Source organism: Pholcus phalangioides, unplaced genomic scaffold (assembly GCF_987345545.1).
Source record: "Pholcus phalangioides strain wild (caught in Gottingen) unplaced genomic scaffold, Ppha-v1.0 ptg000013l_1, whole genome shotgun sequence".
Lineage (NCBI taxonomy): Eukaryota > Metazoa > Arthropoda > Arachnida > Araneae > Pholcidae > Pholcus > Pholcus phalangioides.
In genome coordinates this window covers 28,716,674-28,732,387 of record NW_028301606.1, presented here as the reverse complement: position 1 = coordinate 28,732,387, position 15,714 = coordinate 28,716,674, and the positions used below count along the sequence as shown (strand labels likewise).

Below are 15,714 nucleotides of genomic sequence, written 5' to 3'. Positions count from 1 at the left end.
TATGAAATTATTCTTTTCTAAAATTTTTCTGGAGTTTCTATGCCTAAAGCTAAAGTATAATGAAATGGAAGCTTTCCAATGTGATTCAATTGTTGTTAATCTATGGTACAACTTTGATGCCACTGCCAAATATTTAATTTTTTGTTCTTGCTTGAGAGAAAACACTTTGCTAGAGGCACTAATCTTTATACTTGTCCCATAAGATCCCAAGGGCTGAAAGTTTATATTCTTGAAATCTGAACAGCACTGGTTTATCACAAGAAAATTTAACTGAGATGTATGAAAAGTTCAATATTCAATGTGTACCAGTTAGCATCATCTTCACCAATGTAAAGTAATTTAATATTTCAAAATCGTCAAACAAAAAAACCAAGCAAACTTTATGGGTGAAGAACAGATTTTTCTGTGATCTCACAAAAGATGAAAAAAGAACTTTTGGGGGGTATTGATGGTAATACTGTATATAGAAAGAAAAATTTGCTGAGGTTTTCTCCATACACCTTTCCCAATCCATTATAAGAAAAAAAGTCATGAAGTGGCTTGCTAGTTAAGTTGGTTGCAGACCCCAGGTGTATCTGAACACATTAGACACATTTCTGTCTGCATAACTATGTTCTATATATGATGTTGCGAAGGGTTTTGTTAGTGATAAGGTATAATTTTTCACACCGTTATAGTGTCATTTTTCAAACAGTTATAGTGTCTCCACAAGAAACCCTTTGGTCCAGGACCAAAGGGTTTCTTGTGGAGACACTATAACTGTTCAGCTTCAACTTGTCAAATCAGAACCTTGCACTATTTAATAGAGAAATTTTTTTTAAATTCTATTACAATTTTGATCAATTTCATTTCAAAAAATGTATGATGAAATTATATTAATATTTATGATTATAGTGTTTTATAATGTTCCTTTTTTATGTTTATATTTTACCATTTTTGAATTTAAATGATGTGGTTTATATTCTTTGTTCTTATTTGAATGTGTTTCATTGTGTGCATGTCATACATCTCTGCTGTGCATTATTGTTTCTCATGCTTTAAGGAAAAAAAGAATATGCCAAAATGCTTCTTTTCCCCCACTTTTTTTTCTGTATCTTTCTCTTACCTGCAGCATGCAATGGAGACATTGGTTTCCGACCAGAATTCTGCGGTCGAGACATCCCAGGGCAGTGGGGACTCAGGTGTAGGCGGAAGCAGCATTGTTCAGAGTGACGGGTCCCGCAACACAGGAGCTTCAGGGCAGGTCAGGGCCAACGGAACTGTGGTTCTGGCCTCCCCAGCCCAAGTAAAGCATGTGGGTACCATGTTGTCATTTTTTTTCAGTCGCCCTGTTGCTTTGTGCATTTCATTTCATATATGTTGCTTTCATTGTTGAAGCCATGTATTTACATGCTTTTGTTGCTTTATAACTGCTTTTAAGCCTTCAAGCACTGTGTGTAAATGCACAAACTCGAGTATTTATATGTATGCAGTAGAGATGCTATTGCATGAATAAATTGTTCAATTTATTATTATTGATCTTTTTATGCATAATATGCTTTGTGTCTTAAAAATTTTTCATTATTTGCAAATTTGTTTCTGTAGTAAGTTTTGAAACTTCTCGTAAGTTTTAAAGTAATTTAAAAGTAACATTTAAGTTTCAAAGTAACATTTTAAAGTCAGTTTAATCTTGTGTTATAAAATTGCTTTGTTTCATCAAAAATTTAAATTTTTATAGATGTGATTTCTTTTTTCATTCATAATTTGCTATTTACTCGCTATAATACCCGGCGCTGCCCTGGTTTTCTTCAATTACTGGGAAAATTGGTAGTGACAAACCATTATGAAGGAATGAACTATGATACATAATGCTGGCAACATTAAAGAAGTGTGACAAACCATTGTAAAGGCATATGCATGTCTGAAACACATTGCTAGGGAACCACGGAAACCAAAGTAAACATTCTAAAAGTCATTGTTGAGGCTCAGAAACCATTGTTGCCTGACATATTTTGTCTATTTCGGGCATTCGCACAGCTCTGCCAAACTTTTAAAGTATCATATTAGTAAAGTCCAGTACCATTTAATATATATGTTAAATTTGGCTACGATAGATCTAAAATTCTATTTTGTATAAATAGCATACACACAGAAAATCAATCAATTTTGTATGTATAGATAATAAAAAAATAAACGTTATATACAAATGAATTTGAAAAAAAAATTAACATTTATTCAGTGCTTTATTACCAAATTTTCTGGGAATATACAAGTAGCATCACTGGAATTTTATCAATTTAATACATTCAAAAGAAGAAATTTTCAGTTAGAATTTCAGTGAATTCCTTCTCGCATTTAATTCGCTCAAGAATGAAGTGCAGTTTGAAATGTATAACTACAGGGACGATTAATATTTTTGTATGTATAAAATATATGTTAACTTCATCAGTTTGATACTTCACAATTTGAATTAAAAACATGGAAATTTGAACCAGTGTGATTCTAGAAGTTTAAGTTTCACTGATGGTATAAATGAAATCAGACTTGGACAATTTCATGAAAATTTTGTTGAGAAAACATTTTTCATCGTGGAGAAATAGTTTTTATTGGGAATTAACGGAATAGTCCTACATTTTTTTTTTTTTTTTTTTGGTAAAATTTTCATTACATAAAAGAAAGTTTGTTTTTTTAAATAAAAGTTGTGTAAAGAGACTACACTGAATATGTGAAAAACATTTTTAGGCAGATCATTTCATTCTCTGGTAATGAAGATCAATCTAAAAAAAAAAATTTACCAGAGTCCTAAGATTTACATGATTCCATGCACAACTGTTTTGTTAGAATTAAAATACCAAATGCAATAAATGAATAACAATTTCAAATATTGCTTGATATACAGCCAAGGATTTGTTTACTGAAAGTACTACAATTTTTTTTCTCGTAAACTTTTTCTTCAATCGCATTACAATTGTGCCAAAATAAGAAAACACTTTATTTTTGAAATAGTCTTTTATCATTGTTTTCTTTACAAAAGATAATTGAAACAAATATGATATAATACAGTTCGCTCACTTCATTTTAGAACTTTTTCTTTATGTGAGTGGTATCCAAATTAAAGTATCATTTTCATCAGTTAAGCCTAGTAGAGACAATTTGTCTATAAAACAATCATTAATCATATTTAATAATCGGGTGTAATTTACTTTTAGAATTTTATGGTAAAAAAAAACACCTTTGTATACCATTTATATTTAATGAAGTATGTTTTTTTAGGTGGTTGCTTCATCATCACAGAATGCCCAGGCTGTAGCAGTGCCTAGTGCAGGTGGTGGTGTATCAATCGTTCACCTGGCTATTCAGCCAAATCAGCCAGTTCATGTTCAATCTGTTATTCAGCCTGGACCTAACCAGCAGTCTGTGATACAAGCTCCGGGTGGTACCACTCTTCAGTCACTTCAGGTATATGAAAAAAAAGAGGTTATATTCATGCTACATTTCCTTTGTTATTACACTGTGCCAGTAAGTATATTTCAGTTGATTACATTGCTTTCTTATTTTTCTCTTTTCAGATCCCTAAAAATGTCATTTTATTAAACAAATTGACTGGGCAGGGATCTGTTATACATAGCACAGATGGTGATGCCAGTGTCCACCCAGTTCAGGTTAGTCTATTTGTTAGCTGTACTTTATGTATTTTTTCGGAATAAAAGTAATTGCAAGAAAATCTTGCACAATAGATGAAACAGTTTCACAAAATCACTTCCGAGGAAATCCCTTCTCTTTAAAATGTTAATTCAAAATGAAACTAAAAAAAATTCTAACTATTTTAACATTTCTCAGAGTTTGAGGAAAAGGTTATATGAACAATTCTTCATTCATTGATTTCAGCCAATACTACAATGCATGTATATATGTATGTTTGGCACTTGATTAAATTTTTTTATGTTTTTCCTCAGTCATGCTCAAAACAGTATCAAATCTAAGTGCAACATGCTAATAATCCAAGGTGCAAATGTAAACAAACCTAGAAATATTTTCGTTATTAATAGTGTTTTTTCTCAATCGAAATGGAAAACAAGTATGGTTACCAGGGTTTACGCTCTAGATAAAAAATTCATTTAGCAAAAACGCGAAAATGGGGGAAAAAGCTTTAGCAAAATGCTACAATGCTAATGATTTATGGTTGGATGTCTTCTCTTTTCGTACCTCCTGTATGCATTTTTGCAAAAGTGGCTACTACTACTTTCGCATTTTGCAAAAAATGCAACTGTAGCTTAAACCCTGATGGTTACTAAATGGAAAAGGGAGGTTTTGCATCAGAAATTTTGTGTGGAACATTTTTGCAAATGGAAGTTAAAGGATGAGGTGTCAAAATGTCTGTATAATTCATATTTTTTTAAGAATTGAAAAATTCAATTTTTTTGATTTCCAATGTGTTTGAATTTTTTTAAATCCCAGATTTAGAACCACTAATTTAAATGGACATGCATGAGAAAAAAAAAACTAAAATTTGAAATTGGTGGCTGAAATTTTCTCTGTGTGGTTATACACTAAATTTGAATCTGGATACGATACAAAATTTATGTCAGTGTCTCTAATAACAGAGAAAAAAATGCTATAATGTCCCAGATTCATTGGGAAAAAATTATTGTGGACTGTTTTTCTCAGAGGGAAAAAAATTGACTCGAAGGGCTGTTGTGTACATTTTTTCTCTGTTGGTCAAAATCGGATGTAGCAAAGTCTGGTGTCACTTTATCCTATTAATAAATTTTTTTTGTGGAGAAATAATTTTTAAGAAGCATAATAATTTTAAGATGCAATGACTTCATTTAAACTTTTTTCATGTGTTTAAATCTTGTTACTTGAATATTAATACTGTAAAACTAGGTAAGTTGACCACCTATAGTGCAAAAATTTTCTGGTCAACTTATATAAAGGTGTAGTCTTGTCAATACCAAAAATAATATTAACAATCTGCACTTGAAAGCCTAGTCATAGATTTTTCATTTATGCATGTGAGCAAATTAAATACTATGGTCAGCTATATTCAATTATTATTTTCTTAAGCTTATCACAACAGCCAAGGATGATGATGGAGGTAATACTGTAACTCTGGTTTCATCTGAAGATCCCAAGAAAAGAAGAGAGATTCTTGCTCGCAGACCCTCCTACAGGAAGATACTGAATGATCTCTCTGCTACTGATGCCCAAACTGCCATCACTGCATCCGCCGCTGTGCTCAAAGAAGAAGCTGGAAACCTCACAGAGTCTAGTCAGGAAACGGACAACAGCTCTGGAACCATCACACTGGGAGGAACACAATATACAGGTCTGTTTAAACATAAAATTTATATAAATGTTGCATGTGGAATGTGTCCATCTAATAACTGCATGTTTCCTAGAAGTACATAGCATATACAATTTTTTTCCTCTTCCTTTCCATCTTTTTTTAGTTATCTGTTAACTTGAATGAACTAATAATTGCCAGATTTGCGATTGTTTCCTCACGCTCGATTTTTTCTCATATCTCTACTTATAATGGTTAGAATTTTTTTACATGCATAATATTCACTCAGCATGCCAATTCTCTTAAGGTTAGCCTATCACTTCACCAGGATTACACTATAAAAGTTTGATTAAAGTTATTTTACAAAACTTGAAAAAAAAACAACCAAATAAGCCTATTGATTGCATTCGCTCGAATGTAACTGATACATTTATTAGTTGTATTTTTCAAGTTTTATAATATAACTTTTCTCTCTAAAACCTTTATGGTGTAATACCAGCCTTCCTCTAAGATTCTTATCACACTATTATGCTTCTTCCGATCACTCTTCTAATTTTTTCATGCACTGCTAATTTTCTTATCACATTCCAATAGAAAATTGCAAAAATGAGGTTCAAATTTTGTCAAGTTCTATAAGTTGTTTTTATTTCTGGATTGACAGCTTCAAAAACATTCAGACAGGAAAAGGACGTAAATTAATTTAATTTGGAATCATTATGCCCTGAGTATTCAAAAAATGTAATTAAGCTCATCAATAAGCTCACTTGGTGCTCATCACTATATGATAATGATTTTGAAAACTAATGTGAATTCTATTTTGTTGATTTCATGCCGAAATAGTATGAGATTTAAAATATATATTTCAGTGGGTGGTGGTGTTAAAAAGAATGTCATTAGTGTGTGTCTTATCTATTATTGATGTTAGTTATAGACCTTAGTAGTTTTCTTTCTTTTCTGGTAGAAAAACGTAGCTTCATGAAACTCCTTTCAAAGATTCAGTTTCTCTTTCTTCTAGAAAAAAAATAATTCAAGAAACAGTGTGTGAGGAATGAATGTTTTTTCTTTTCTCTTTGTATTTTTCTTTCCCCGTGATTAACAGTTATCCCTGCTTCAGCTATTCAACTTTCTACTGCGACTCAGGACAGCGGTATACAGGGAATACCAACGCTCACTATGACCAATACTGGTAGTGGTACTACTGGAACGATCGTTCAATACACACAGAATCAAGATGGCCAATTCTTTGTTCCAGGTAATCAACATTTTTCTTCTTTTATTTTGCACCATGTAACTTATTTTAAAAATATTCGGTGTGATTAAAGAAAAGATTTTGTCACAATTTTTGCACCTGAATGTAATATTTGATTATAGCCCAAGTTGGGACTTTCGCATTTGAACAGTTTTCAAAGTTTGCCCTGTCCCCCAACACAGTGGTTTTGAAACTTTTTCTATCTGCAGCTTTCTCACTCATACAACTTTTCTTCACAGCATCTAGAATAGTTAAAAAAAACCTCCTTAAAGCACTGAATAGGTGATCACTAATGTCAACAACTTGTTGCAATGTCCTTAACAAAGGTTGGCAACTCATACTTTGAGAAACACTGCTTTAACAAATAATAATTAAAATTCTGAAGAAGTATATATATGTATATATAGTTAGATAAAATAATAAAAGGCACAGTCAGGCATGAAGGTAATTTGCATAATTCGTAAATAATATGAATATTTTTTTTCTGGAACACATTTTAATTTACTGCAAACTTTCTACAGCACTGTATTTTCACCATGGGTTATTTATAAGCAATATGTGTAAATTTTTCCGACTATTCTCAACATTTTTTTGCAAGAATTGGTGATAGCCTGTATTTATGATCCCAATTTCCTTTGTTTTTATCAATCAAATATGGTCACCCTAATCATAATTAACTTCTTACACTGTATGGGGTCGCTTGTGATTGTATTTTATTTATTTATTATTATTATATATTTTTTTTTTTTGATGTCTTGAAAACTTCAACTTGGTTGTAATGACACAATTTTGTGGAATCTCCAATGTCGTTTTAACAGCTGTCTGACTGTATAACTAGCTAAAATAACTGATCTGGGTTAGTGAGATAAATCTTCAAAAATCTGTTGCATATTCAAACAATTATTCTGCTATCTAGTTGTTCGTTTCCCTTAGAGGCGTTCTTGCATTGTTAAATAATATTTGTAGAACATATCTCTTAACCTTTTCTAAGGCTGTGAGGAGTACACTTCCCACTAAATTAATCAATTTTTAAATGTTCATGGTAAGTTTTTTTACCACCTTTCATTAGAGCTACCATCTATTAATAACTTCAGAAACTACAAAAAATTAATTTATCTAATTAGCTAAATGAATCTTTTCTTAAATCAATCTCAAAATCCCAAATATTTCAACACACCATTACTAGAAAAAATGGCCCTCTAAAGGGCTAAACGATTTTGAATGCAAATCAAATTGTGAGCATTAAAAAAACCCCTTAAAACAGAACTTTAGAAAAAAAAATTTAACTATAGTTTTATAACTAGTAATTTTCAACCTATTCAAAATCGCTCAGCTTAGTTTGCTAAATAACTTAACCAAACAAATTATGTCTTGAAACATAAGTCATGAAGAAAATAATTGTATTGCTTTAGATTGGCACTTACTCTAGATGCAAATAATTTCAAGAAATATCTATTCCTACTCAAATTTCCTTCTGTTTTTATGAACATAACATATAGTATGAAATATTAATAAATAAATATAAATATTATTATTAAATAATTGTTAGTTATTTCATACTTGGCAAGAGACCTCAGTGAGCTGATCACCTTGCTCTTAGCAATAAGAACAATTAAAATTCTCAGATAATTTTACTCTCAGTTACATGGAATAGTCACCATTTGCTGATGATTTTGCTTTCGGGCGCAAATGTATTGACAAAAATTTAGCTCTCACTAATTATGATTTCTGGTTTGAAGTTATTCATACTTAGAAGAAAATTATTTTAATTTCATTTTTAGTGACGGTGTCTGCTGCTGATCTTCAGGCTTATCAGATAAGAACGGGTGGTGCCTCTACGCCAACGGGACTTACTCAAAATGTTGTTTCAAACATTCAAACTATTCAGAGCCCTCAGCAACTGGCTGAAGAGGCATCACGCAAAAGGGAACTGAGACTTCTTAAAAATAGGTGAGCCTAAAAATATTTTCACCAAGTCACTTTAAAACTAAGTTACTTTGTGGTAGTATTCGCTCAATAATTTACTTATATTCTAAATGTTTCTATTCATTGAATTTTTTTTTCATCAGGGAAGCTGCCAAGGAATGTCGTAGAAAGAAAAAAGAATATATTAAGTGTCTTGAAAATCGTGTTGCAGTTTTAGAAAATCAAAATAAAGCCTTAATAGAGGAACTGAAGTCTCTAAAAGAACTGTATTGCCAAAAGAAGGATTGAAGAAAAAAAGTGATATAGAGATGGGATGGTGCACAGTTCCAGAACACAAACTCTTCAGTGCGATTCTTAAATGACTGTATAGAGATTTCACATTTTCTACGTCGCCTGTGTAATGTGGAGAATTATTCCTCAGGCGAGTTTCTTGCCAAGAGATTTTTCTACCTGCTTCAATGAAGCAAGTCGATTTATTAATTATCATTCACCATTATATCAAATGAACTTATTTCATCTAACTCGCGAGAGTTGTTGCATTAGTACTTTTTTTACTGATACCATGAAATTATTGCATGATGTGGTCATCCCATTTATTCGACATTGGAAAATTGGATCATCGAAAGCATTTAAAAACAAAGCATGTATTTGACATCCAGCAAGTAAATTTTTGTTATTTATTACTGTTATTTTTTTTTTCTGAATGTTTCTGAAAAATTTTATTTTTTGACGCTGATCGTTATGACACAAGAATACAGAACCTATATATTTTTTTTTTCTTCTAATCAATTCATGTGATTCACTTGAGTAAAAATAATTCACATATGTCATAATCTGAGAATTGTAGGATTTTTGAAGTTTTGTAAATTTTTCCCTTCAAGTTTTGCGATATTGCCATATTTTGTCTTTTTGAGCGCATTGCATTTATGTTCTTGAAAAATGTGATTTTTTTTTAGTGATAGTGAACTTTACTTTGATGCTGTGCGTGCACATGTGTATTTCATCTCAACAAAGGGGATTTTTTGAGAAGTTACCAATTGGAAGCTTAAAAATTTTAATGATAAATCATAAATTCTATATATCAGTTCGTTAAATTTTGATTTGAATATCCTGCAATTAGTACTAATCATTCTTAAGAAATGATTATTTGTGGGGATTGAAAGAAAAAGATTGTATTTGTTCATTAAAAGAAAAGTTTTAAGAGTTGTTTCTATATCACTTGAACTCGCACTCGAGTGATTTGCTGACCTTGCATATAATGTTGGCAAGTACATCAAAAAGGTTTGCATCAAGCCTCAAGAGTCATCTGTGTTGTGCAGAACCCTTTATCATTGTGGACTTAGTGAGTAAGAACCTTATAAGTAGGATTAGTGTGGCCCCACCTTTTATTATTGCAAGGTTAGCTTAATTAAATCCTGGAATATCCTTTTTTTTTATTTATGCTCATGTAAGGCTTACTCCAAGAAATAGATGCTCAGTTCTCCCAATACTCATTGGTAATTGGTTGTAGAACTTCTGACAAATAGTGAAACTGATGGATATTGAAAGAAATTTTCTCACAAGAAATAATGTTAAATTATATCCTCCGTTTATCCCTTGAGGGATTGATTGAAAAAATTCATATGTTTTATGTTTAGTTTATATGTAGATATGTAGTTTAGTGTCCAGATACGCAATGTTTAACTTAATCATGGCCTAATGAATGGCAGCCAAGACCATCACCATAGTATTGTCCTAGGGATCCTTACTTAGCTTGAAGTACCTGCCTACCAGTTCCCATACTTGCTCTCAAAAATCAATGTACAGAATGCCATCATCATGAAGCCTACTATGCACTTGAGGTGCCTAAGTGGGTCCATCCATTAAGGTGGCCTGGGTGGCAGTGCTGCTATAAGGGAACTGGAAACTCAGATTTAAAGAATCATATGTTTCAAAAACTTACCTAAACAAACTTTGCATTGTCTATATTTCAAAATGCTTCAAAATATGTTTGATCAGTTACCAAGTCCGCATTTTCGCTTGCAAAAGTTTTCACACATTGCATTAGAAATTACCATGTGGTCCATTGGCTAGATCAGCCATTATGTGTTGCGACAAGAATGTAATGGTTTCACAAAAGTCTAGGTTTTTTTCTCCAAACTCCTCCATTAAGTAGGTTTCCTATGCTTTTCATTCATAGTTAGAAAAACTGATGGCAGATTGACAGAATTACACGTAACAAGCATTGCCCAGGGGCAAACTTCGCATTGGGTTCACAACATGTACCAATTTGTTAGAAGTTCTACGAGGGAATATGGATGAGGATGCATGTATGGTTTAGCAGTAGTAGTATTCCTATGCTGGTAAGGTCAGCAGAAACATTGTTCATCTATATACATAAAATTGATTTTTTTTGTGTGTATGTTCTATGTACAAATTAATTTTAGATCGATCTCAGCCAAATTTAGCATATGTATCAAACAGGACCCGGCTTAAGCAATAGGCTACTTTAAAAGTTTATCAGAGCTGGACAAATGCTTGAAATGGGGGGGGGGGGGTGGGAGAGAAACTGTTGGGCAACATGGTTTCTAGGTCTCTACAATTATTTTTAGAATGTTTACTTTGGTTACCATGGTTTCTTAGCAATTTGTTTCAGACATTTATATGCCTTTATAACGCTGTCATTATATGGGTAAAACTCGAGCAGCACCAGGTACTATAGTTAGTAATTAATAAAGCTCTCTGATTCAGATTGTTTTCTGGTAAAAGAGGGGAAGAGTTCCAATATCTCTTTTTTGCCAAAAGTTCCGAAACCAATGAGTATAGAGGTATAACTGTATGTTGTTGAAGGGTTTTATGCAATTCAATGTTTTTTCCAAGCATTGTATGGCTTTCAATGCTTGGAAAAAAAAAAAAATCCCTTTTTTCCACAGTGGTAGAGAAGTCTGCCATTATTTGAATAGTGGAATGTATTTAGCGATTGAAATGTATGAAGTGATTCATCGCATAGCGATATTAACAACCACTTGAAAGCCAGGTAATATTGCAATGAATTCCCCCTTCCCAGTGGCTTGTGAGAGAGCTTCCTTTCTCACAAATATAAATTCATATGTCACCAGTGGTTGTTGAGCACCTAATTAAGTTATCTGTAATGTGATTATGGATTACGAGTTATTTTTTGTAAGAGTATGCATCAATTCAATTCTAATCATTTGATGATTCATGCTTGAGAATGAATGTGAGGAAAGCATGTATGCGATATTGAAATGAATTTCAGTTTTCTTATTAATGATGAGATGAATACTCACAAATTTAAATTGATGGTTTTCTTTCCGCAAACATATTCTTTTCAGTTGAATCAATTGAATATTTTTCTTGTTAATTTTGTGAGTTGTGATTCATGTACAGATATTGAAGTGTATAGTTTCATACATTCATATATTTTGTGTTCTTCGATTGCATACTTACCATTTCATATTTCTGCGAGTATTTCTTCCCCCATCATAAAATGTCACATTTTTGTGTGTAAATAAGTTTTCAACCTCATTTTTTTGTAAGCGATAATCAGAAAATGATTTTTTTTCCTCGTCACTTATACGCTGTATAACGTATAACATATCTGAGAAATTAAAAAAAAATTATTGACTATATGTGTGCGAGTTTATTACATCTGGAAAAAAAAATTTTTAAGATGCCATCAATGAATTTTTATCGAGTCATTATAAAAATATGTATAAATAAATGAATATATATATATACATGTATAGCCTTGCTCAAGGCATGCGCTATGTTGTCTTGTAAAGTTTTGTAAAGAAGAAAAAGTTTGTAAAGTTCATTTTTTGCACTTTTCCTTTGATATGAATCAGTTGTAACGAGTGTACCGATACTTGTATGCATGCTGACTTTTTTTGTTCATTATTATGATTTTTTTTTTGTTCTGAACGAATGTCTAGCTCTTCAAATTTTTTTCTCAAAGAAGAGTACTATTAAAAACAAGTTGTTATATATGAATGTTAAGACGATATGTTAATTTCAATAAAAGAATGTTTATGTAAATTTTTTTTGTCTGAAGCTTTCGTTTTTGAGATTATGGATCATGACAGTGTGCACTGAAATTGCCATAAACCTTTGAACTGTTTTTATATTTGAAAATAAGAAATAACTACAACTTGTGTGTGTGAAATTGTGTATTAGGGCAATAGTGTGGCTCCCACAAGAGTAGGGCTGATGACTCCACCCTGAGGGCCTGGGATAATTTGTTTTCATTATAAATTCATTTTTTTTTCATAAAGGTTATTCCTTTTATAAAAGTACCTGTTAAAATCTCGAATTAGGGGCCCACTGCTGTGGTGGCCATAGTGACAGATTCGCATCGAGAGGACCCAGGTTTGAACCCCACCATCGCCACAGTGGTGGTCAGCTGAAGTTAGTTTTCTGTGGTTCCCAACTTCAAGATGCGATTGTGAGCTGATCTCCCCATTAAAAAGTCTTGTGCCACAGATAGCAACAGGCCTACAATGGTTAAATATTCGTTCATTACACTCCACTCATAGCTAGAAAAATTGATAGTAGCACTCACATAACAAGAATTGCACAAACAACTTTGTTAGGTCCATAATGTAGACATGCACATTCTACCAAAATATGGATGAGATGCAGTTCAGTTGTTGTAACCTGGGCCCTACCCTGCTGCAGGATGTCAGCGGTTTTTAACCCACGATAACATATACCCTTAAGTGGTAATTGAAAAATCTGCAATGGTAGAAAAAAGAGCAAAATAATATAAAAATGCAAAATGTGTTACTTATGATACAATAAACAAGTTTTGCAAGCCTTTTTCATGCATTTCCTGGAGATATGCTGTAAAACCCCCTCTATTGCGGACACCTGTGGGACAAGAAAATTTGTCCATAAAAGAGGAGGTGCCATTAATCAGGGGGTTTCCTTTATTACACAAGGGAATTTATTATTTAGCCTTAAAAGAGGGGCGACCTTTAAGAGTTTTGCTGAGCTCGCGCATTTGTAGGGATCAGCGAGCTTTTGGTATATTTCTAGGAATATGTATGGAAACCTTCACACACACACGCATTTCAAGGGATAAGTACATATATATATTTAAGTGACAGTAAAAGTCTACAAATTTCCGTATGTATTCCGAGGGAGTACTGTATTAGAGCATTTTATACGAAATCATCACCCTATTTTCGTGTTCATTCTGAACATGAGAATTTCGTACACAGCATAAGGAAATGATAAGATAAAATTTTTTATTTTAAGAAAAAAAAAAATTTCCCTATATATATATATATATATTTAATGTGCAATGCAAAAATTGGACAGTTACAATTTAAATTCTTGATGTAACACAAAGGACCGGGAGAAAAACATTTAGGGTTGATGGCATAACTGCCCAGGGAGGAAGTTTTAGGTGGGAACAAAAAATACCGTTATAAAATTACTTAATTTTAAAAGTTGTTAGAGGGCGGTAAAAATCCTAGTTATATATATGGCCCTTGTAACAGATGATGTTTGTGATACATGTACGTAAAATGTTCTTAGTCTTTTTACTTTGAAGTTTTGTCAATTCCCTCTCCCCCCGGAGTAAATGTTTGATTGGTTCAGAATTTTCCATAAAAGATACATTAGTCTTTAGAATGCCGCCATCTATTGGCCAGGCTTCGTAATCAATCTGCGTTTTGTTGGGGTTTTTTTTTTTTCATTCTGGGCTTTCTCGTTTTCTGTAAGGATGAAAACAAATTTTCATAGAAAAGGAAGCTGTATTAAAGAAAAAAAGCTCTTTATATATAAAAATACAGCTTTACACATTGAAACTCTGTTCTGCTGTCGCCTATTGATAAAAATAAAACTGGTCAGTTGTATATACATAATGTTTTGCTGCCATCTATGAATAATGATAAATACTAATATATTTATGTTGTTTTTTTCAGCCAGCAGATAGCAGTAAAAGTCGTCAAGTTCTGAAATCAACTAAAAATGCGCGAAATTGAATTTTTTTCTTTTTCTCTTCATGAAAATAACGGGATGGAATCATAATTTTAGTTATTTTTTTGATGAATTTTCGTGGATACATATAATTCTTCTAGATTTATTGTGTCGGCTATAAGTGAAATTAATTTCACATAACAGCATTTTTATTTGAAGGAAATATATAATACCACATCAATTTCACACAAAAGTTTTCAGTTGATATAACAGTTAATTTTATTTCATTATAATTAACGACATTTTTACTAACCACAAGTTTTTATTAATTTTGGAACAATTTCTCTTTTATAACAAATTTACATTAATGCTGAAATTATTTCATTGTACTAGTGATAAGATATTCTGAAAATATAATTCATTTATTCTGAAAATAATTTATTCATCGCTTCTGATTATTTTAATTAATTCTGAAAATTTTTCATTGATTCTGAAAATTTTTCATTGATTCTGAAATCATTTCACACCCATTAAATCTGAAAAATTTTCATTAATTTTTAATTTTCAAAAAATAATGAGCAAATGAAGAATTGAAAATTCCGTGATTCTTTCCGTTATCAATTCTCCATTCATTAATTCTGAATTTTCATCAACTCTGAAATTTTTTTCTAAATTTTCATGAATTCGACATTTTTATTAATTTTGAATTTGCATTGAAAAATAGTTTTTGATAGTTATTCTTATTTTTCCTTCATAAATTCTCAAATAATTTCATTCGTTAATTTGGAGTTTGCATTAATTCTGTGATTATTTCACGTACTAGTTCTGAAATTGCTTCACCTATCAATTTCGAAATTATTTATTTCATTAATTCTGCATTTCTCTATATTTTTGTTTAGTGCGGGAATATTCTTGTGAAGGTATTTTTTCTATATTTGTGAATGATTTTTTTTTTTTTTTGGATGATGATGGTATATGACCAAGGCTGCAACTAGGGGAGGGCAAGTGGTATCTGTTGTCCCGAGTGCTGGATTAGGAGGAACACTGGGTTGACTCTTTTTCCGTTAAAAATTATGGGGGGGGGGGGGGAGGAGGTGACCAAATATATTTTCATTTCTAGTTGCGGTCCTGGACGTAAAGCCATTCCCACTCGAACAATTCTGTCTTAAGAAACTGTCTTTTATTGATAACCTCCTTAATGTTCTCAACTTGATACGTAAACTGTGTTTTATTATTTTTGTATGTAATTCTGCTGCGAATAAATCATTTTTTGGGGGTAGAAGATCGATGAAAACTCCCGGGGCTTAATTTATTATGAATTACATTCTCTGCCGAACAGTATGACGACGTT

General features: G+C 31.9%; 1 protein-coding gene across 6 annotated transcripts in view; it reads left to right on the top strand.

Annotated features, from left to right (window-relative positions):
* The window catches only part of CrebB (Cyclic-AMP response element binding protein B), a 35,755-nt gene extending 24,473 nt beyond the window's left edge, over window positions 1-11,282 (top strand). For 3 of the 6 annotated variants that reach the window (XM_089241140.1, XM_089241142.1, XM_089241143.1), the window contains exons 2-8: window positions 1,112-1,294; window positions 3,253-3,438; window positions 3,549-3,641; window positions 5,047-5,308; window positions 6,366-6,518; window positions 8,297-8,465; window positions 8,585-11,282. In XM_089241140.1, coding sequence (XP_089097266.1) covers window positions 1,112-1,294; window positions 3,253-3,438; window positions 3,549-3,641; window positions 5,047-5,308; window positions 6,366-6,518; window positions 8,297-8,465; window positions 8,585-8,729 — 1,191 coding nt within the window. In that variant the 3' untranslated portion in view covers window positions 8,730-11,282. The remainder of the gene's footprint in view (window positions 1-1,111; window positions 1,295-3,252; window positions 3,439-3,548; window positions 3,642-5,046; window positions 5,309-6,365; window positions 6,519-8,296; window positions 8,466-8,584) is intronic. The other 3 variants (XM_089241141.1, XM_089241144.1, XM_089241145.1) reach the window with 2 other exon arrangements.
* Window positions 11,283-15,714: the final 4,432 nt, after the last annotated feature.